Source organism: Somniosus microcephalus, chromosome 4 (assembly GCF_052327205.1).
Source record: "Somniosus microcephalus isolate GS21.2 chromosome 4, FLI_Smic_1.0, whole genome shotgun sequence".
Taxonomy (NCBI): domain Eukaryota; kingdom Metazoa; phylum Chordata; class Chondrichthyes; order Squaliformes; family Somniosidae; genus Somniosus; species Somniosus microcephalus.
Genome location: NC_140990.1, coordinates 96,137,984 through 96,161,010, shown reverse-complemented (window position 1 = coordinate 96,161,010; position 23,027 = coordinate 96,137,984). Strand labels below are relative to the sequence as shown.

The 23,027-nt window shown below is 49.3% G+C and overlaps 1 protein-coding gene across 1 annotated transcript; it reads left to right on the top strand.

Annotated features, from left to right (window-relative positions):
- The first annotated feature begins 137 nt into the window (after positions 1–137).
- nedd8l (NEDD8 ubiquitin like modifier, like) lies at positions 138–22,519 on the top strand. Its single transcript, XM_085985114.1, has 4 exons — positions 138–274; positions 18,610–18,657; positions 20,084–20,166; positions 21,977–22,519. The coding sequence occupies exons 1-4, from the start codon at positions 257–259 to the stop codon at positions 22,062–22,064; spliced, it is 237 nt and encodes a 78-aa protein (XP_085841240.1). The 5' UTR covers positions 138–256; the 3' UTR covers positions 22,065–22,519.
- Positions 22,520–23,027: the final 508 nt, after the last annotated feature.

Genomic DNA, 23,027 nt, shown 5'->3' with positions numbered 1-23,027 from the left:
TCTTTTTGGCGAATGGATCTCGGACCGTAATCTTTTTTTTAAATAATACACACACAAAGTGATCTGATTGGCTGAGCGCTCCGCCGGAAGGGCGGGGATTGGAGGAGGGTCAGGGGTCAAGGACGTGCCGCAGCTGCGAAACGATTGGCTGCGGCCGGCGCGGCTCGACCCCGGATGTTAATAGCAGAGGGAGAGCGGGGTGACAGCGGTGGTCTGGGAGAGGAGCCGGAGACAGAGACAGAGAGCTAGCGACAGTATGCTGATCAAAGTCAAGGTGAGTCCCAGGCTTGAGGCCTGTGGGGGAAAAAAAGCACAGTAGAGCCCCCCTATAAAACACCCCCTTCCCCCCCATATACATCACCCCTTCCCCCCCATATACATCACCCCTTCCCACCGTATACATCACCCCTTCCCACCGTATACATCACCCCTTCCCCCCCATATACATCACCCCTTCCCCCCCATATACATCACCCCTTCCCCCCATATACATCACCCCTTCCCCATATACATCACCCCTTCCCCCCATATACATCACCTCTTCCCCCCATATACATCACCCCTTCCCCCATATACATCACCCCCTTCCCCCCATATACATCACCTCTTCCCCCCATATACATCACCTCTTCCCCCCATATACATCACCCCTTCCCCCCATATACATCACCCCTTCCCCCCATATACATCACCCCTTCCCCCCATATACATCACCCCTTCCCCCCATATACATCACCCCTTCCCCCCATATACATCACCCCTTCCCCCCATATACATCACCTCTTCCCCCCATATACATCACCCCTTCCCCCATATACATCACCCCTTCCCCCCATATACATCACCTCTTCCCCCCCATATACATCACCCCTTCCCCCCATATACATCACCCCTTCCCCCCCATATACATCACCTCTTCCCCCCATATACATCACCCCTTCCCCCCATATACATCACCTCTTCCCCCCATATACATCACCCCTTCCCCCCATATACATCACCCCTTCCCCCCATATACATCACCCCTTCCCCCCATATACATCACCCCTTCCCCCCCCCATATACATCACCCCTTCCCCCCATGTACATCACCCCCTTCCCCCCATATACATCACCCCTTCCCCCCATATACATCACCCCTTCCCCCCCCATATACATCACCCCTTCCCCCCATATACATCACCCCTTCCCCATATACATCACCCCTTCCCCCCCCCCATATACATCACCCCTTCCCCCCCCATATACATCACCCCTTCCCCCCCCATATACATCACCCCTTCCCCCCATATACATCACCCCTTCCCCCCCCATATACATCACCCCTTCCCCCCATATACATCACCCCTTCCCCCCCCATATACATCACCCCTTCCCCCCCCCATGGACGTCGCCCCCTCCCCCCCCATGGACGTCGCCCCCTCCCCCCCCATGGACGTCGCCCCCTCCCCCCCATGGACGTCGCCCCCTCCCCCCCCATGGACGTCGCCCCCTCCCCCCCCATGGACGTCGCCCCCTCCCCCCCCATGGACGTCGCCCCCTCCCCCCCCATGGACGTCGCCCCCTCCCCCCCCATGGACGTCGCCCCCTTCCCCCCCCATGGACGTCGCCCCCTCCCCCCCCATGGACGTCGCCCCCTTCCCCCCCCCATGGACGTCGCCCCCTCCCCCCCCATGGACGTCGCCCCCCCCCCCCCATGGACGTCGCCCCCCCCCCCCCCATGGACGTCGCCCCCCCCCCCATGGACGTCGCCCCCCCCCCCCATGGACGTCGCCCCCTCCCCCCCCATGGACGTCGCCCCCCCCCCCCCATGGACGTCGCCCCCCCCCCCATGGACGTCGCCCCCTCCCCCCCATGGACGTCGCCCCCCCCCCCCCCATGGACGTCGCCCCCCCCCCCATGGACGTCGCCCCCCCCCCCCATGGACGTCGCCCCCCTCCCCCCCCATGGACGTCGCCTCCCCCCCCCCCCATGGACGTCGCCCCCTCCCCCCCCATGGACGTCGCCCCCTCCCCCCCCATGGACGTCGCCCCCTCCCCCCCCATGGACGTCGCCCCCTCCCCCCCCATGGACGTCGCCCCCTCCCCCCCCCATGGACGTCGCCCCCTCCCCCCCCATGGACGTCGCCCCCTCCCCCCCCATGTACATAACTGGCCTGCAGTTCAGTTTTCTCTCCCTCCTTTCTTTCTTGAATATTGGGGTTACATTTGCTACCTTCCAGTCTGCTGGGATCATTCTAGAATCTCGGGAATTTTGGAAGATCACAACCAATGTATGCATGATCTCTGCAGCCACCTGTTTTAGAACCCTAGGACATAGGCCATCAGATACAAACATAGAAGTTAGGAGCAGGAGTAGGCCATTCGGCCCCTCGAGCCTGTTCCGCCATTTAATGTGATCATGACTGATCATCCAAATTCAGTACCCTGTCCCTGCCTTCTCCCCATATCCCTTGATCCCTTTAGCCTTAAGGAATATATCTAACTCCTTCTTGAATATATTTAATGAATTGGCCTCAACTGCCTTCTGTGGTAGAGAATTCCACAGGCTCACCACTCTCTGGGTGAAGAAATTCCGCCTCATCTCTGTCCTAAATGGCTCCTTAGACTTAGATCCAGGGGATTTGTCAACTTTTAGTCCCATTAGTTTCTCAAGTACTTTTCCCTCCACTGATATTAAATACTAAGTTCCTCACTCTCATTAGCCCCTTGGTTCCCTGCCATTTCTGGTATGCTTTTTGTGTCTTCTACAAAGATGACAGATACAAAATATTTGTTTGAAGTTTCTGCCTTGTTCTCCAATATAATGTTGCCTGTCTCAGCCTCTAGTGGACCAACGCTTGCTTTTGCTACTCTCTTTTTACATACTTGTAGAAGCTTACAATCTGTTTTTATATTTCTTGCTACTTCTCATGTTCTATTTTTGGTCATCCTTTGCTGGTTTCTGAAACTCTCCCAATCTTCATGCTTACTGCTACTCTTTGCAACATTATAAGCCTCCTCTTTTAACCTAATACTATCCTCAATTTCTTTCATCTTCCACGGGGCGGGGGGGGGGGGTGGGGGTGGCGGTGTGTGTGTGTCATTGGAAAAGTTGATTATAAAGTGTGGCTAGCATTTAAAGAGATATTTCATAATTCTCAACAAAAATACATTCCATTTAGAAACAAAAACTCCACAGGAAAAGTGACCCAACCGTGGCTAACTAAAGAAGTTAAGGATAGCATTAGATTGAAAGAAAAAGCTTATAATGTTGCGAAGAATAGTAACAAGCCTGAGGATTGGGAGAGTTTCAGAAACCAGCAAAGGTTGACCAAAAAATTGATAAGGGAAAAAAATAGAATGAGAAAACTAGCAAGAAATATGAAAGCAGATTGTAAGAGCTTCTACAAGTATGTAAAAAGGAAAAGAGTAGCAAAAGTAAACGTTGGTCCCTTGGAGACTGAGACAGGAGAAATTATTATGGGGGATAAGGAAATGGCAGAAACGTTAAACAGATATTTTGTATCTGCCTTCACAGTAGAAGACACAAAAAAAGCATACCAAAAATGGTGGGGAACCAAGGGTCTAATGAGGGTGAGGAACTTAACATAATTAATATAAGTAGAGAAAAAGTACTAGAGAAACTAATGGGACTAAAAGCTGACAAATCCCCTGGACCTGACGGCCTACATCCTAGGGTTCTAAAAGAGGTGGCTGAAGAAATAGTGGCTGCATTGGTTTTGATCTTCCAAAATTCCCTAGATTCTCGAATGGTCCCAATGGATTGGAAGGTCACAAATGTAACCCCACTATTCAAGAAAGGAGGGAGAGTAAAAATAGGGAAACTACAGGCCAGTTAGCCTGACATCAGTTGTTGGGAAAATGCTGGAATCCATTGTTAAGGAAGTGGTATCAGGGCACTTAGAAAATCATAACATGATTAGGCAGAGTCAACATGGTTTTATGAAAGGGAAATCGTGTTTGACAAATTTATTAGAGTTTTTTGAAGATGTAACTAGCAGGGTAGATAAAGGGGAACCAGTGGATGTACTATATTTGGATTTCCAAAAGGCATTCGATAAGGTGCCACATAAAAGATTATTACACAAGATTAGGGCTCATGGGGTTGGGGTAATTTTCGTAGTGCCTAACGAAAAGACTGGGTTCTGCTCGGGCAATCAATCAAACGAACCTTAATGAAACAAACAGGTTTTAACAAGAAACTGCTGGACAACGTCGAATACAGGTCTGCTCTCTTCAGAGGCTCCACGAGGACTGCTGGGGCCGCTCCCCCGCTGACGTCATCACGTTCTTCCCGCCAGTCGGGGATCACGTGATGAATGGCATGACGTCATCACGTTTTGACTGCGCTGTTAAAGGAAACATGCGCTGCTCAGTTAAACAGTACAAATAAAGATGCAGACACCGGTTGTGGCTAACATGCTGTTAAAGGAATTATGTACAGACGATCTGAGTCCTTTGGTGGCTCCGCCACATGCGCCCCCCCCAGAATTGTCTTTAACAGTAAAAGTGAGACGTTGAGGAGGCCTGACCAGTCTGTCTGTGCGGCTTTGATAACCTGGCAGAGGAAGCTGATGGACGGTGGTCAAGTTGTCGGGCGGCTGTGGTCGAGCTGGCGCGGCGGTTGTGGTCGAATTGCTGGGCGGCTGAGTTTGGTCTGGCACGGCGGCTGCAGGCGGTCGACCACGTTTCGGCGGTTGAGCGGTGACGACTGGGCGATCCAGGTCCAAATGAGCCGGCTTCAACCGGTCCACCGAAATATGATCCGGCTTCCCTCCGATGTCGACCGCAAAGGATTTGTCTCCCGATTCGATGACGCAGAACGGACCCGTGTAAGGGGGCTTGAGCGGATCCCGGTGAGCGTCGTGTCAGCTCAGCCGGCACGTGGAAGCTCGGCAGGCCGTGATTTGATGTAGGCACCGGCGCGAAGCACCTAGCCGCTTCCTGGTGGCTGACGAGTTGTTGAGGGGCGGACCATGGCTCGGTGGGAGAAGGTAGAAAATCACCTGGAACTCAAAGGGGCTGGCCATAAACAAGTTCCGCCGAGGACGATTGCAGGTCTTCCTTGGGCACCGTCCGCAGACCCAAAAGTACCCATGGGAGTCTGTCCACCCATCCTGCACCTTGAAGACTGGCCCGTAGGGCGACTTTAAGCGACCTGTGGAATCGCTCGCAAAGGCCGTTCGCCTGTGGATGATAGGCGGTGGTGCGATGAAGTTTGGTGCCGAGCCCCTGAGCTACAGCGTTCCAGAGCTTCGAGGAAAATTGTGGCCCCCGATCGGAAGGGATGTCCGATGGTACCTGTTGTATCCGTGTGTTAATAGAGACACGGAAGGCAGGAGTAGGTTTCACGGGTGTTTACTGAACAAAGTCTGGAGGTGAACTAACAGATACAAGACACTATACAGGCTTATATAGCCCGAGTGGCCATTACCGGCATTACAGTACACAGGGGGCTCTTAAAGGCACAAATTCCTCCCCTTTTAGACAACCAGTACATAATATTTTAAGTAATCATTAATTAACATGTTACAAGAACAATAATCTACACATTTGCTGCAGTTAATCAATTATAAGTCAATCTCTCTGGAGGCTTCCTAACTCGGTCCGGATAACGCCTCGGTGGTGTAGTAGTTTTTGGTGGTGTAGTAGGTTCTTTTGGCAAGGCTGATTCGGCTTGAATGCCAGTATCGGGTTCATCTGGTTCCAGTATCACCGGATCGGAGGTAGATACTATGGGTATCTCTGCTTCATCATTAGGCGTATAGAGTTGTGGTGTAGGTTGTCCCCTTTCGGATGACTCTAGGATCTGGTCAGCATGGTGCCTTATTATGCTTTCTCCGATGTCCACGGTATACATCAGCGGTCCTAGTCGTGTGCAAATAGTTCCAGGCTGCCATTTCTCGGTACGGTAGTCCCGGGCCAAAACTTGTTGACCTATCTGGAAGGTTCTAGTTGGCCTTTCATTCATGCCTTGAAATTGTCGGTTCTCCACGTCCCTTCTGATGTTGGGCTTGATCAAATCCAGCCGGCATCTTAGTCTTCTATTGAAAAACATCATGGCGGGAGTTTGGTTTGTAACCACATGTGTTGCATTCCTGTATGCAAACAAGAAGTTATCTACCTTATGCTGAAGTTTTATGTCTTCATTACCCATGGCCTTTATGGCCTTCTTGAAGGTCTGGACAAACCTTTCAGCCAATCCATTGGTGGCGGGATGGTATGGGGCGGACGTGTAGTGCTTAACCCCATTGTTTTTTTAAGAACTTCCTGAATTCTTCGGACACAAATTGCGGTCCATTATCAGAACAGATCTGTTCAGGCAGCCCATTCCTGGCAAATATGGTCCTTAATACTGTGATGGTTTTGTCTGTGGTGGTGGAGGACATCTTTATTACCTCCGGCCACTTAGAGTGTGCATCAACCGCGATTAAGAACATTGAGTCCATAAATGGACCAGCAAAGTCGATGTGTACCCTTTGCCATGGAGATGAGGGGCTTGTGGTGGGGCGTTTTGGACTTTCTGGCAACCTAGGCAGCTCTTGGTCATTTCTTCGATGTCTCCATCGATACCTGGCCACCATCCAAACGCCCTAGCTAGGTTCTTCATTTTCACTCCACCCAGATGCCCCTCGTGAAGCTCCTTCAGCACTTTATCCTGGAGTTTGGGTGGAATCACCGCTCTGGATCCACACATCAAGGTTCCTCGGCACACTGACAGCTGTTCTCCTCTTTGTGAGAATGCTGGCAACAGTGGTTCGCCATGTGCTGGCCATCCCTTCACCGTTCAATCGTAGACTCGTGAGAGAGTCGGGTCATTTCTTGTTTCCTTTTCAATGGCAGAATTTGTTACTGGTAGACATTCCACTATGGTTGAGTGGAACATCTCCACTGGGTCTACTGTAGGTGCCTCTTCTACCGTTGGCAACGGTAGGCGCGATAAACCGTCAACATTCCCATGCTGTTTTGATCCTTTGTATTCTATGTCATATTGGTGTGCCCCTAGGAAAAGGGACCACCTCTGTAGCCTTTGTGCTGTCATAATGGGAACACCCTTTTTAGGGTTGAATATGGAGACGAGGGGTTGATGGTCAGTCAACAAGGTAAATTTTTGTCCGTGTAGGTAATGGTTGAATTTCTTCACTCCCCATACCAGGCTGAGTGCTTCCCTGTCGATTTGGGCATAGTTACGCTCAGCTGAGTTCAGTGAGCGTGACGCAAAAGCTATCGGACGCGTGATGGGTTGTAATCAGCCAAAACTTCCTTGGACGTGATCAAGCCTTTGCATTTATGGAAGGCACGTTTACAGTCTTCGCTCCATTTCCAAATTACTCCCGTTTGTAGCAGTTCGTTAAGAGGGTGCAGAAGAGTTGACAAGTTCGGTAAAAATTTATGATAGTAATTTATCAATCCCAGGAACGACCTTTAATTGTGAGACATTTTCAGGTGCTGGGGCTTTTATGACCGCTTCAATTTTTTCAGGTGACTTATGCAACCCTTCCTCGTTAATTATGTGGCCACAATATGATATTTGTTTCTGGAAAAATTTGCACTTGGGGCGATTTGCTCGTAGGCCCCATTCTCTCAGCCTAGTGAGCACCTGCTCCAAATTGGCAAGGTGCTCGTTGTCGTTTTCTCCTGTTATAAGGATGTCGTCTAGGTAGCATTGAGTCCCCGGAATCCCTTGGAGGACTTGCTCCATAGCTCTTTGCCAGATAGCTGGAGCTGATGCTACTCCGAAAACCAGTCGATTGTACTGGTACAGGCCTTTGTGTGTATTTATCGTGAGATACTTTTTAGAGGCCTCTTCAACCTCCATCTGTAGACATGCCTGTGCCAAGTCAATTTTGGTGAAACGTTTCCCTCCGGATAGTGAAGCGAAAATATCTTCTATCCTCGGAAGAGGATACTGTACCGTGTGAAGGACCGGGTTTACAGTCACCTTGAAGTCCCCACAGATGCGAATTTTTCTCTGTTCTTCAGATTTAGCTTTATTCAATGTTTTCTTCATGACCGGGACGATGGGTGTTGCCCACTCGCTCCAATCTAGCTTGGATAATACGCCTGCCTTTTCTAAATTCTCCAGCTCTGCCTCGACTGCTGGACGAATTGCGTATGGCACCGGCCTTGGCTTAAAAAACTTGGGAATTGACGCATCTTCCACTTTTATTGAGGCGGTGATGCCTTTCAAGGTTCCTAGTTTCTGCTGAAACACTTCCTTGGCGTTGGCCAAGATGTCTTTTAATCGTTCAGGTATGACGTCCTCATCATTTTTTTTCTTACTGGTCACCGTCAGTGCCTGAATGGAGTGCCAGTCTAAACGTATCTTCCTGATCCATTCACGTCCCAACAGCGGTGGACCACCATCTTGCAGAACGTATAAATACAACTTCTGTATTTCCTTGCCGTTGTATACAACAGCCACCTTTATTTTCCCTTTGGGGTATACTTTCTGCCCCGTATATGTTTTCAAGATAATGGATGTGTCTTTCAAAGGTATATGCGGAAATAGCCGCTCGTAATCCCGTCGACTTATGACGGTCAGAGCTGATCCTGTATCTAGCTCCATTTTAACTGGGGACCCCGCTATCGTGAGGGTAACCCAAATGGTCTGGTAATCTTCTTTGGCAATTACATTATGTAATTTGAGACAGCTTAGTCTCTTGTTTCCGGAGTCGCTATCGCTCTTCTGGTCTTCGGAGCTACTGTCCTTCATCATTTGTACCTTTCTGTACTTCTTATTGATTTTTTTCCTGTCCATGGATTTTTTGTGTCCAGATCGGCATACACGTGCAATGTGTCCAATCTTTCCGCATTGCCTGCATGCTTTGTCCTTGAACCAGCAGTCCCTCTGGTCATGGGTGGATCTGCCGCAGCGATAACATCTCTCGAAACCCTGTGTCATTTCATGGGTGCTGAAGTCCTGTGGCTTTTGCTGTATCTCTGCAGCTCCTCTTGCGGCTGCTTCGTATGATACAGCCATACTGAAAGCCTTGTCCAGTGTCAAATCTTTCTCAGAAAGTAGCCTTTTCTGTGTTCCTTCACTTAGGAGACCGCAGACGAATTTGTCTCGAAGAGAATCTGCCAGTCCTGCCCCGAATTGGCAGTGCTTTGATAGCTTCCTTAATTCGGTGAGGTAATCAGCGTTACTTTCATTCTTGTGCTGATTCCTCTTGAAGAATTTGAATCGTTCCGCTATCAGCAGCGGTGTTGGGTTTAAGTGCTCCTGTAGAGTATCAACAATCTCCTTAAAAGTCTTGTCCTTTGGTTTGGCTGGAGTGATTAAGTTTCGTAACGGCCCGTATGTCCTTGCGCCCATTAGATTTAGAAGTACTGATGCCTTTTTATCATCTATTTCATTTGCTGTGCAATATACCTCCACTCTTTCTACATATGTGGTCCAATCCTCTATATCGTTATCAAAAGCATTAATATTGCCAGCCTTAGGCATCTTGAAAAAAAATGGCGCCTCCCGCGCTTTCCTCCCTTCTCTGCAGAAAAAAATGGCGCTTCCCGCGCTTTCCCGCCGCTGCTGCTGATGACAACGCTGTTTTCTGCGGTTTTTATTTACAGGTGGAGCCTCGTTCCCGCCGGACTCTCTGGGACTTTTCCCTCCCTCTGCTTGGTCCGAACGCCGACCTGCTTTGCAGCGCCGGCCGTCTCCCGAGTGCTCCCCCCCTCTGTCTGTGTTTGCCTCCGCCTTCGCTGCTCGGCCCCGCTGCAGAGCCAGCCGATGGAGCCCCAGCCTGCCGCCCAGGAAGGATTATTGCAGTACCTGCCACCAGCTCGGCTAGCTGGCGAAACCAGTTTTTTTTTTTTTTTTTTTTTCTTGCTTTTCTTTGACTTTCGTCTGAGGAATCGATCTTCTTGAGTGGGTTTCCTCCGGGTGCTCCGGTTTCCTCCCACAGTCCAAAGATGTGAGGGTTAGGTTGATTGGCTATGATAAATTGACCCTTAGTGTTAGGGGGATTAAAAACGTGGGGTTACGGGGATAGGGTGGGATATGTGTTGGTGTAGGGGTTACGGGGATCGGGTGGGATATGTGTCGGTGCAGGCTCGATGGGCCGAAATGGCCTCTATCTGCACTGTGGGGTTTCTGTGATTCTGTGAGGTGCTGCCGAATTGCAGGTAAGTCCGTTTCCACTTCGTCGCCACTGTTGTATCCGTGTGTTAATAGAGACACGGAAGGCAGGAGTAGGTTTCACAGGTGTTTACTGAACAAAGTCTGGAGGTGAACTAACAGATACAAGACAATATACAGGCTTATATAGCCTGAGTGGCCATTACCGGCATTACAGTACACAGGGGGCTCTTAAAGGCACATACACCACAGTACCCCGAAACAAGCAACCTCGTATGAGATGAAGGCTCTAGCGACGTCTGCCGAAGTGGTGGAAACCAAAGGAATTGCCTCTGGCCACCTAGTGGTGCGGTCCACCATGGCGAGGAGATGAGTATAACCGTGGGAAGGCGGAAGTGGTCCCACCAGGTCCACGTGCACGTGGTCGAAACGGCGCTCTGGGACAGCAAACGTAGCCATTGGAGCTTTGACATGACGCTGGACCTTGGCCTTCTGGCAAACAACGCAAGTGTTGGCCCAGTCACGAACGTCGAGGTGCATACCCTTCCATACAAATTTCGCCGACATTAGCCATTGTGAAGCCTTCATACCAGGGTGCGACAACCCGTGTATGGCGTCAAACACTTTCCGGCGCCATGTGACTGGCACGATAGGTCGGGGAACGCCCATGGAGACGTCGCAAAGGAGCATGGTGCCTGCAGCCTGGAAACTGACGTCGGCCGCCTGGACACTGGATTGGACGGTTCTGTATGACTGGACCTCTGGGTCCGAGGCCTGATCTGCAGCCATGAGGGCGTAGCCAATCCCAAGGTGAACCGCATTGACCGTCGCACGGGAGAGGCAATCCGCTACCAGGTTGTCTTTACCAGACACATGTTGAATGTCCATGGTAAATTCAGAAATAAACATCAGGTGATGTTGTTGATGAGCTGACCACGGTTCGGTGGTTTTAGCCATGGCGAAAGTCAGTGGCTTGTGGTCGACAAAAGCCGTGAAGTGACGTCCTTCTAATAAAAACCGGAAATGGCGGATGGCTAGGAAAAGGGCCAGCAACTCCCGATCAAAGGTGCTGTATTTGCGTTCATTCCTTTGTAGCTGACGGCTGAAAAACGCCAGCGGTTGCCACGTGCCATTGACCCACTGCTCCTGCACTGCGCCAATGGCATAGTCCGATGCGTCCGTGGTAAGGGCGATGGTGGCACCTGGAAGCGGGTGCGCCAGCATGGTAGCGTTCGCCAAGGCGCTCTTTGTGTTGACGAAAGCTTGGTCCATCTCGGCTGTCCAGCTGATTGGATCTTTACCGGACTTGCCTTTGAGGGCCTCGTACAAAGGCTGCATAAGCAGAGCCGCCTTAGGGACGAATCGGTGATAGAAGTTGACCATCCCAAGGAACTCTTGCAGGGCCCTGACGGTCTGTGGGCGCGGGAAAGCGGTAACAGCCTCCACCTTCGTCAGTAAGGGGACCGCGCCGCCTGATGTTATGCGGTGTCCCAAAAAATCGATCCGCTGCAGGCCGAACTGGCACTTGGCCGGGTTGATGATTAAACCATGCTGGCTGAGGCGAGAAAAGAGGGCACGTAAATGGCCGATGTGTTCTTGCTATCGCTGGCGATGAGGATGTCGTCGAGGTAGACGAAAATGAAGGGCAGGTCTCGAAGCACAGAGTCCATTAAACGCTAGAAAGCCTGTGCCGTGTTCTTTAATGTATCATACTTGCCGTCTGCGGGTGGATTACCGAGTAGGCTGACGATCCACGAGGCAGTGGCGCTGTCGAGGGCGGAGACCACGTAGTAATAACGGGTCGGATCTGCGACGATGTTCCGGATGGCGAACTGGGCTTCAGCTTGGATGAACCAGGCGGCTGGTTGCTGCTCCCAGAACTGTGGCAGTTTTAGAGACACGGCGTTCGTTTCCATTCTGTAAATCTTCTGTGAAATCCATTCGCAAAAGTCGGGGTCACCAATGTAGGAACGGGAGTTCCTAACGAAAAGACTTGAGTTCTGCTCGGGCAATCAATCAAACGAACTTTAATGAAACAAACAGGTTTTAACAAGAAACTGCTGGACAACGTCGAATACAGGTCTGCTCTCTTCAGCGGCTCCACGAGGACTGCTGGGGCCGCTCCCCCGCTGACGTCATCACGTTCTTCCCGCCAGTCGGGGATCACGTGATGAATGGCATGACGTCATCACGTTTTGACCGCGCTGTTAAAAGAAACGTGCGCTGCTCAGTTAAACAGTACAGATAAAGATACAGATACCGGTTGTGGCTAACATGTTGTTAAAGGAATTATGTACAGACGATCTGAGTCCTTTGGTGGCTCCGCCACAGTAGCATGGATAGAAGATTGATTAATGAACAGAAAACCGAGAGTTGGGATAAACTGATCTTTTTCAGGTTGGCAGGCTGTAACTAGTTGGGTGCCGCAAGGATCAGTGTTGGGGCCTCAGCTATTTACAATCTATATTAATGACCGAGATGAGGGGACCGAGTGTAATGTATCCAAGTTTGCTGATGATACAAAGCTAGGTGGGACAGTAAGCTGTGAGGAGAACACTGTGTCCGCAAAGGGATATAGTTAGACTAAGTGAGTGGGCAGTAAGGTGGCAGATTGAGTATAATGTAGGGAAATGTGAGGTTATTCACTTTGGTAGGAAGAATAGAAAAACAGAATATTTTTTAAATGGTGAGAAACTTTCAAATGTTGGTGTTCAGAGAGATTTGGGTGTCCTCGTGCAAGAAACACAGAAAGCTAGCATGCAGGTACAGCAAGCAATAAGGAAGGCAAATGGCATGTTGGCCTTTATTGCAAGGGGGTTGGAGTATAAGAGTGAGGAAGTCTTGCTACAATTGTACAGGGCCTTGGTGAGACCACACCTGGAGTACTGGGCACAGTTTTGGTCTCCTTATCTAAGGAAGGACATGGCTGCCTTGGAGGCGGTGCAACGAAGGTTCACTAGATTGATTCCTGGGATGAGAGGTCTGTCCTATGATGAGAGATTGTGTAGAATGGGCCGATACTCTCTGGAGTTTAGAAGAACGAGAGGTGATCTCATTGAAACATACAAGATTCTGAGGGGGATTGACAGGGTAGATGCTGAGAGGTTGTTTCCCCTGGCTGGAGTGTCTAGAACTAGGCGGCATAGTCTCAGGATAAGGGGTCGGCCATTTAAGACTGAGATGAGGAGGAATTTCTTCACTCAGAGGGTTGTGAATCTTTGGAATTCTCTGCCCCAGAGGGCTGTGAATGCTGAGTCTTTGAGTATATTCAAGGCTGAGATCGATAGATTTTTGGACTCTAGGGGAATCAAGGGATATGGAGATCGGGCGGGAAAGTGGAGTTGAGGTCGATGATCAGCCATGATCTTATTGAATGGCGGAGCAGGCTCGAGGGGCCGTATGGCCTACTCCTGCTCTTATTCGTTATGTTCTTACTTTAGTGCTCTCTGGCTCTTCCAATCCTTTGAGCACTTTCTTTACCCTTTCTATGGTATATCCTGGTGCCCATCCCCCTGCAAATTAGTTTAAGCCCTCCCCATTTGTCTGATTTTTTTTTTTGTTCAGTTTGTGACCATATATTTCGTGACTACTTGCAGTTCAATGAAAATGTGAAAAGACTCGAAGGTGTTAAAAGTTGTGGGGTTTTATTCCGCCTAACTCCGGATTAGTTATCCAGGGATTTGGTTCCATTTTGAAATGAAATGTAATCGGCAGAATTCAAACCTGCACGGGGAGACCCCAATGGATTTCTAGTTCATCGCCTTAACCACTCGGCCACGACTACTGGGCCTGTGATGGTTTAAATGTTGCTCAGATAAAATTGCAATCATCCATCGCTCTGCAGCATAAGAGCACTTAAAACATAGAAAATAGGAGCAGGAGTTGGCCATTCGGCCCTTCGAGCCTGCTCCGCCATTCAAAATGATCATGGCTGATCCTCTATCTCAATACCATATTCCTGCTCTTTTCCCCAGACCCCTTGATGCCTTTTGTGTCTAGAAATCTATCTCCTTCTTAAATATATTCAGTGACTTGGCCTCTACAGCCTTCTGTGGTAGAGAATTCTACAGGTTCACCACCCTCTGAGTGAAGAAATTTCTCCTCATCTCAGTCCTAAATGTCCTGCCCCGTATCCTGAGACTGTGACCCCTCGTTCTAGACCCCCCAGCCAGGGGAAACACCCTCCCTGCATCTAGTCTGTCTAGCCCTGTCAGAATTTTATACGTTTCCACGAGATCCCCTCTCATTCTTCTAAACTCTAGTGAATACAGGCCTAGTCGACCCAACCTCTCCTCATACGACAGTCCTGCTATCCCAGGAATCAGTCTGGTGAACCTTCGCTGCACTCCCTCTATGGCACGTATATCCTTTCTTAGGTAAGGAGACCAAAACTGCACACACTACTCCAGGTATGGTCTCACCAAGGCCCTGTACAACTGTAGTAAGACATCCTTGCTCCTGTACTCAAATCCTCTTGCAATGAAGGCCAACATAACATTTGCCTTCCTAACTGCTTGCTGCACCTGCATGTTTACTTTCAGTGACTGGTGTACAAGGACACCCAGGTCCCTTTGTACATCAACATTTCCCAATCTATCACCATTTAAATAATACTCTGCCTTTCTGTTTTTCCTACCGAAGTGGATAACTTCACATTTATCCACGTTATACTGCATCTGCCATGTATTTGCCCACTCACTCAACTTGTCTAAATCGTCTTGAAGCCTCTTTGCATCCTCCTCATAACTCACGATCCCACCTAGTTTTGTGTTGTCAGCAAACTTGGAAATATTACATTTGGCTCCCTCATCTAAATCATTAATATATATTGTGAATAGCTGGGGCCCAAGCACTGATCCCTGCGGTACCCCACTAGTCACCGCCTGCCACCCTGAAAAAGACCCATTTATTCCTACTCTCTCTTTCCTGTCTGTTAACCAATTTTCAATCCATGCCAGTATATAACCCCCAATCCCATGTGCTTTAATTTTGCACACTAACCTCTTATGTGGGACTTTATCAAAGGCCTTCTGAAAATCCAAATACACCACATCCACTGGTTCTCCCTTATCTATTCTACCAGTTACATCCTCAAAAAACTCCAGTAGGTTTGTCAAACACGATTTCCCTTTCATAAATCCATGTTGACTTTGTCTAATCCCATTGATAACTTCCAAGTGTCCTGTTATCATATCCTTTATAATAGACTCTAGCATTTTCCCTACTACTGATAGGCTAACTGGCCTGTAGTTCCCTGTTTTCTCTCTCCCTCCTTTTTTAAATAGTGGGGTTACATTTGCCACCCTCCAATCTGCAGGAACTGTTCCATAATCTATAGAATTTTGGAAGATGACAACCAATGCATCCACTATTTCCATGGCTACCTCTTTTAGTACTCTGAGGTGCAGATTATCAGGCCCTGGGGATTTATCAGCTTTCAGTCTCATTAATTTCTCCAGCACTATTTTTTTACTAAAACTAATTTCCTTTAATTCCTCCTTCTCACTAGACCCTTGGTTCCGTAGCATTTCTAGGAAGTTATTTGTGTCCTCTTCCGTGAAGACAGAACCAAAGTATTTGTTTAATTGCTCTGCCATTTCCTTGTTCCCCATTATAAATTCTCCTGTTTCTGACTGTAAGGGACCTACATTTGTCTTCACTGATCTTTTTCTTTTTATATACTTGTAGAAGCTTTTACAGTCCACTTTTATGTTCCTTGCAAGTTTACGCTCATACTCTATTTTTCCCCTCTTAATCAATCTCTTGGTCCTTTTTTGCTGAACTCTAAACTGCTCCCAATCCTCAGGCTTGCTACTTTTTCTGGCAACTTTATATTACTCTTTGGATCTAATACTATCCATAATTTCTTTTGTTAGCCATGGTTGGGCCGCTTTTCCTTTGTTTTTGTGCCAGAAAGGAATGTACAGGAAACTTTGGTTTATCCGGAGGTTGTATGTCCAGAATACTCGATCTAACGGCAAAAATCAGGAGCTGTTTTCTATACGTTTTTTTAGTTTTTTTTTCCCCAGTCAGGCACTGCAAGGTCTGTAGCTATAGCAACAGCTTCAGCTAGAGACACTTGCAGCTGCAGCCGACTCTTTAGAAGCTGTTGCTAAGCAACAGTGTTTGTTGTCAGATACGGAGATGAAAACCTCCGTATGCTTCAACATTAACTTTGTATGTCTGACAGTTTTGATAGATCGGCAACACGCCGGTGCCGGATATCAGTTTCCTGTATAACTGTTGCAATTCATGCATTCGTTCCTTAAATGTTAGCCATTGCCTATCCACTGTCATGCCTTTTAATGAAGCTCCCCAATCTATCATAGCCAACTCACTCCTCATACCATCGTAGTTTCTTTTTAGATTTAGGACTCTAGTTTCAGATTGGACTTCTTCACTTTCCATTTTAATGAAGAATTCTATCATGTTATGGTCACTCTTTCCTAAAGGACCCCGCACAACAAGATTATTAATTAACCCTGTCTCGTTGCACAATACCCAATCTAAGATAGCCTGTTCCCTAGTTGGCTGCTCAACATACTGGTCTAAAAAAACATTTCGTACACACTCCAGGAATTAATTCATCCACAGTATTATTGCTAATTTGGTTCAGCCAGTCTTTATGTAGATTAAAGTCACCCATGATTACTGTAGTACCTTTGTTACATGCATCTCTAATTTCCGGTTTGATGCCATCCCCTACATTGCCACTACTGTTTGGAGGCCTCTAGACAACTCCCACCCCAATGTTTTCTGCCCCTTGGTGCTTCTTGCTCCACCCAGACTGATTCTACATCTTGAATTTCTGAGCCAATATCCTTTCTCACTATTGCTCTGATTTCATCCTTCACTAACCAGGCCACCCCACCTCCTTTTCCTTTTTGCCTGTCCTTCCTAAATATCGAATATGCTTGGATATTCAGCTCCCAGCCTTGGTCACCCTACAGTCATGTCTCCGTAATCGCAATTATATCATATCCGTTTACATCTATTTGCGCTGTTAATTCATCTACCTTATTACAAATGCTTCGTGCATTCAGATACAGTGCCTTTAGATTTGTCTTTTTAACATTTTAAGACATCTTAACATTTTTTTGTACTATGGCCCTATTTGTCTTATTACCATTTTCTCTTACCCGGACCCTATTTGTTCGTGCGCTCCTTTGTTTGTATGCTCTGTCCCTTCCTGACACTATCTGGTTATCCTTACCCCAATCACTTTCCTGCACTGCTTCCTTGTCTTTTCTCTTTAGCATTCTAGATTTCTCTCCACCGGGACCCTCCCCCCCCCACTTATTTAGTTTAAAGCCCTATCTACCTCCCGAGTTATTTGATTCACTAGAACTCTGGTCCCAGCATGGATCAGGTGTAGTCCGTCCCCAACGGAACAGCTCTCTTTCCCCAGTACTGGTGCCAGTGCTGCACGAATCAAAACCCACTTCTCCCACACCAATCTTTGAGCCACGCATTCATCTCCCTGATCCTATTGACCCTATGCCAATTTGCACGTAGCTCAGGTAATAATCCAGCGATTATTACCTTTGTGGTTCTACTTTTTAATTTCGTCCCTAGCTGCTCAAACTTTCTCAGCAGAACCTCTTTCTTAGCCCTACCTATGTCGTTGGTACCTACGTGGACCACAACTGGATCCTCCCCCTCCCACTCCAAGTTCTCCTCCCGCCCAGAGGAGATGTCCTTTACCCTGGCACCGGGTAGGCAACATAGCCATCGGGACTCATGCTCCTGGCTGCAGAGAATGGGAGGGTTCACCTCCGAGGGTTGTGAACCTTTGGAATTCTCTGCCCCAGAGGGCTGTGAATGCTGAATCGTTGAGTATATTCAAGGCTGAGATAGAGTTTTGGACTCCAGGGGAATCGAGGGATATGGAGATCGAGCAGACAAGTGGAGTTGAGATTGAAGATCAGCCATGATCTTATTGAATGGCGGAGCAGGTTTGAGGGGCCGTATGGCCTACTCCTGCTCCTAATTCTTAAGTTCTAATTTAACACTTTGAGTCCAGGTATTATTCTGGTAAATCTACGCTGCACTCCCTCCAAGGTTAATATGTGCTTCCCAAGGTGTGGTGCCCAGAACTGCTCACGGTACTCCAGGTGTGGTCTAGCCAGGGCTTTGTGTAGCTGTAGCCTGGGTAGCCGTGACTCAAGGTGCCAGCAACCGGATTCGGGCTGGCTGAGACCTCTGGTCCCTTGCATTCTGTGGGGCTGTGATGGACACGTGTCCTGCGTGTGTACCTTCCTTCTCTGTCCTTGAGCGTGTGAGGTCGTGGTCTGTGTACAACAGACTCCCCGCTCTCTTTCCCCCCCCCCCCCCCCCCCAGCTCTATACTAGAGATAGTTCTTGGGATGCTGGACTCGGTGTCTGTGCGCTGACAGCTGGTGGTGCTGTGACTGGTGAATTCAGGCAGGAATGAGCAGACTCTGGTGCGGGGGTGGCTGGGCAGTAGCCGGCCTGAAGCATTACAGCCGGTCGATCTGAACTGCGTTTTTTTTTTCCCCCTTTCAGACACTGACCGGGAAGGAGATTGAGATTGATATCGAGCCCACTGATAAGGTGAGATCTGTGTCCGTCTTGTCCATGTATCACTGAGCGCACCTTCTACTCGTGTGCCTTATGCGTGCGCTGTCTGTCTTGTGTGTGCTTTCGATGTCTCTCTCTTTCTCCTTTGCCCCGCCACCTCCCTCCCACTGACCCTTTGCTTGGGGAGCCGGTTCCAAGTGGCCCATTCTTCAGATATGAGAGCACACAGTGACTGTCAACAGGACATAAGACGTAGGACCAGGAGCAGGTCATTTGGCCCCTCGAGCCTGCTCTGCCATTCAGTAAGATCATGGCTGATCTGATCTTGGCCTCAATTCCGCTTCCCTGCCCGTTTCCCATAATCCTTGACTCCCTTATCGTTCAAAAATCTGTCTATCTCCACCTTAAATATATTCAATGACCCAGCCGCCACAGCTCTCCGGGGAAGAGAATTCCACAGATTTACGACCCTCAGAAGAAATTCCTCCTCATTTCCCATTTAAATGGCTGCCCCCTTATTCTGAAACTATGCCCCCTAGTTCTAGATTCCCCCACGAGGGGAAACATCCTCTCTGCATCCACCCTGTCAATCCCCCTCAGAATCTTATGTCTCAATAAAATCCCCTCTCATTCTTCTAAACTCCAACGATGATAGGCCCAACCTGCTCAACCTTTCTTCATAAGACAACCCTTTCACCTCCGGAATCAACCTCGTGAACCTTCTCTGAACTGCCTCCAATGCAAGTATATCCCTCCTTAAATAAGGAGACCACAACTGTACGCAGTACTCCAGGTGTGGTCTCCCCAACGCCCTGTAAAGTTGTAACAGGACTTCCCTACTTTTATACTCCATACCCTTTGCAATAACGGCCAACACTCCATTTGCCTTCCTAATTACTTGCTGTACCCACATGCTAACTTTTTGTGATTCATATACTAGGACCCCCAGATCCCTCTGTACCTCAGCATTTTGTAATCTCTCCATGGAAGGCATCACAGCTCAACCTGATCGTATCCTCCCCTATACACACGCACCCACTTTCCAGCAGGACTGACTGGATTCCTTCTCTCTTTTCCCCCCCCCCCCCCCCCCCCCCCCAAACCAACCAATGAGGCCGATTGTAGCCCCCTCCTAACACTCAACGCAGATCCAGGGGGTGGAACCTTGGCTCTTCCTGCTGTGTGGGGCTCAGTACCAATTGTTAACCCTCCCCACCCAACCGCCTGGCCTGCCCCTGGCTGGGATCGGCTAACTCACCACAGACCCAGGAGGGGGAGGGATGGAACCTGGGCCCTTCCTGCTCTGCGTTGCCCTCTACCAGCCTGGTCAGGCATTCACGTGCAGATCTGTTGGAGAATGCTTTTGGGGGCGGGGGGCGGGGGATGTTATTGATGGTGGGGCGGCGTCCGTATTGAAGAATGGCTCCTGAGCCCGTCTGATAACTGTTCTGCACTGCAGGTGGAGCGCATAAAAGAACGCGTGGAGGAGAAAGAGGGAATCCCCCCACAGCAGCAGCGCCTCATCTACAGCGGGAAACAGATGTGAGTATCGGGCAGCGGACGCGCAGTTAAGATGGGCTTTCATTTCTTTATAGCGCCTTTCACCACCTCCGGACGTCCCAAAGCGCTTTTGTTGTGGAGTATTTTGAACCAACACTCGACACAAGGTTTTAGGTCGATAGTCAAGTTGTCTTTATTGCACCGGTGGGGAGACTGTCTGCTCTGTCTTTAACCAGACTTCTCCAAATTGTTACAGCAAACACTACATTTTTATACATTAAAATACACATGGCCACCTCATGCACAATTCATTCCTGCCACCTGATTGGGTCTTGGCCTGCAAGCTCCTTCACGGATTGGTTACAAATCTTAATGTAAACATGTGTAAGCTGCCTCCTCAATCAATCACTCAAACTGCTGAATGCTAATTAAAAGATACCTTGGAATGTGACCTGGGTAATAAAGCTGTTAAAGGCAGTTGAAATGCTGAACATCCTGTCTCCACTTAATTGTTTTATTTTCCTCTTCAAAGGTCAGCTATCTTGACCGTGTCTTTATAGATGTGGCCTTTCATGTTAGCACCTGTCTTTCTTACACCATTCAGTGAAACTGCCAGCAATGTCATTTTAACTCTTTCCTCACTGCAGCTTTCCAGCCAATGAAGTACTTTATTTTTGAAGTGGAGTCACTGTTGTAATGCAGGAAACGCGGCAGCCAATCTGCGCACAGAAAGATCCCACCAACAGCTGTGTGATAAATGACCGGATCATAGAAACATAGAAGATAGGAGCAGGAGTAGGCCATTCGGCCCTTCGAGCCTGCTCCGCCATTCTACGAGATCATGGCTGATCATCCAAACCCTAGCACCCGGTCCCTACACCGACAGCCATCCCACCCAAGCCCTATCCCCATAACCCCACGTATTTAATCCCCCCTAACACTAAGGGTCAATTTTTTTTATCATGGCCAATTAACCTAACCCGCACATCTTTGGACTGTGGGAGGAAACCGGAGCACCCGGAGGAAACCCACGCAAACACGGGGAGAATGTGCAAACTCCACACAGACAGTCATCCGAGGCCGGATTTGAACCCGGGTCCCTGGCGCTGTGAGGCAACAGTGCTAACCACTATGCCACCGTGCTGCCACCTGCTTCAGTGTTGTTGCTTGATTGAGGGATAAATATTGGGCCCCAGGACACCGGGGAGAACTCTTCCAATAGTGGCCGTGGGATCTTTTACGTCCTCCTGAGAGGGCCCTCGGTTTTAATGCCTCATCCGACAGTGCAGCGCTCCCTCATTCCTGGCACCGGGAGTGTCAGCCCTGGATTACGGGGCTCGAGTCTCTGGAGTGGGGACTCGAACTCGCGACCTTCTGACTGAGAGGCGGGGTGGGTGGGGCGGGGCGGGGTCTTTCTTAGGCAGTCCCTCGGAACCGAGGATGACTTGCTTCCACACTAACGATGAGTTCTCAGGTGACTGATTCCAATGCGGGACCGACAGTCTCTGTCACAGGTGGGGCAGACGGTGGTTGAAGGGGCGGGTGGGTGGGGTGCTTGGGTTGATGTGCGCTCCTTCTGCTGTTTGCGCTTGGCTTCCGCTTGCTCCCGGCGAAGAGACTCGAAGTGTTCGGCGCCTTCCCGGATGCTTCTCCTCCACTTTGTGCGGTCTTGGGCCAGGGATTCCCAGGTGTCGGTGGGGATGCTACACTCCTTCAAGGAGGCTTTGAGGGTGTCCTTGAAGCGTTTCCTCTGCCCACCTGGGGCTCTCTTGCTGTGCCGGAGCTCGTGGGGTGGGGTGGAAACAGAGCAGCTCCATTCTCCTTCTCATCACTCCTTCCTTCTCTTCCCCAGGAACGATGAGAAGACGGCAGCGGATTACAAGATTCAGGGAGGCTCCGTGCTACATCTGGTGCTGGCTTTGAGGGGGGGGGCTCGGTGACTGAACACAGACCCTCATGTTGGGCGAAGAGAGTCGGGGGGGCGTGGAGATTTCCTCAAATGCACGTGAACTTTACAAACCCCCCCCCCCCCCCCCCATGTCCACCCGACGCATTCAGCTGCGTGCCCCCGCAGCCCCCCTCCCCCCCACCCCACACAGACGCCAAACCCCTCTCTGATACGCCCCCCTCCATCCCCACCAATAACTAGCACTCACCGGGAATGAGCAGTTCGCTATTTGCATTGCATCTGGTTTAGTTTTTTACTTAGTGTATTGATGCTGAATTCCCTTCATGTTTTTCCCCCCCTCCCCCCTTTGACTGGGGGCACATCTGGTCTTTCAAGTTCGTTCGGCCAGTCAGTTCTGACCTAGTTGAGTTAACTCATTCAGTCTGTTCAGGACCAGATGGAGCGAGAGAAATAAACCATTAAACTGACTGTATTATGCTTCCTTGATATCTGTCTCTTGTGTGTCAAGCTTTTTTTTCACCCCACCCCCCCTCCCATCTCCTTTTTTGGGAGGGGGACGGTGTGGAGCGATGATGTTGATGGTAGGAACAGGAGGAGACCATTCAATCAGATCGTCCCTGATCAGTGCCTTAACTCTATCGACCCACCTTGGTTCCGTAACCCTTAATACCTTTGTCAATCAAATTTATTGAGGGAAGTAAATACATGTTTGTGGTAAAAAGAAAAATGCAAAAATGTTTTAAATTGTTAAATTAGTACAAAATTTACAGGTGCAATCCTCAGTTTACATTATAGTAGTAATACATATTTTATAAGCACTAAATTTGCTAAAGCTTTTACATTTAAAAATAAGTTTCATAGATTCTCTCACTTTTTGGTTGGGGGGTGGGGGGGGGGGAGAGAGTTCCAGATTTCCACTACCCTTTGTGTGAAGAAATGCTTCCTGACATCACCCCTGAACGGCCTGGCTCTGATTTTAAGGTCATGCCCCCGT

Excerpts from the sequence above, each read along its gene's own strand:
- nedd8l (XM_085985114.1), top strand. Across the intron at positions 18,658-20,083 it reads ATATCGAGCCCACTGATAAG|GTGGAGCGCATAAAAGAACG; the intron begins GTGAGATCTGTG and ends TCTGCACTGCAG. Across the intron at positions 20,167-21,976 it reads ATCTACAGCGGGAAACAGAT|GAACGATGAGAAGACGGCAG; the intron begins GTGAGTATCGGG and ends TCTCTTCCCCAG.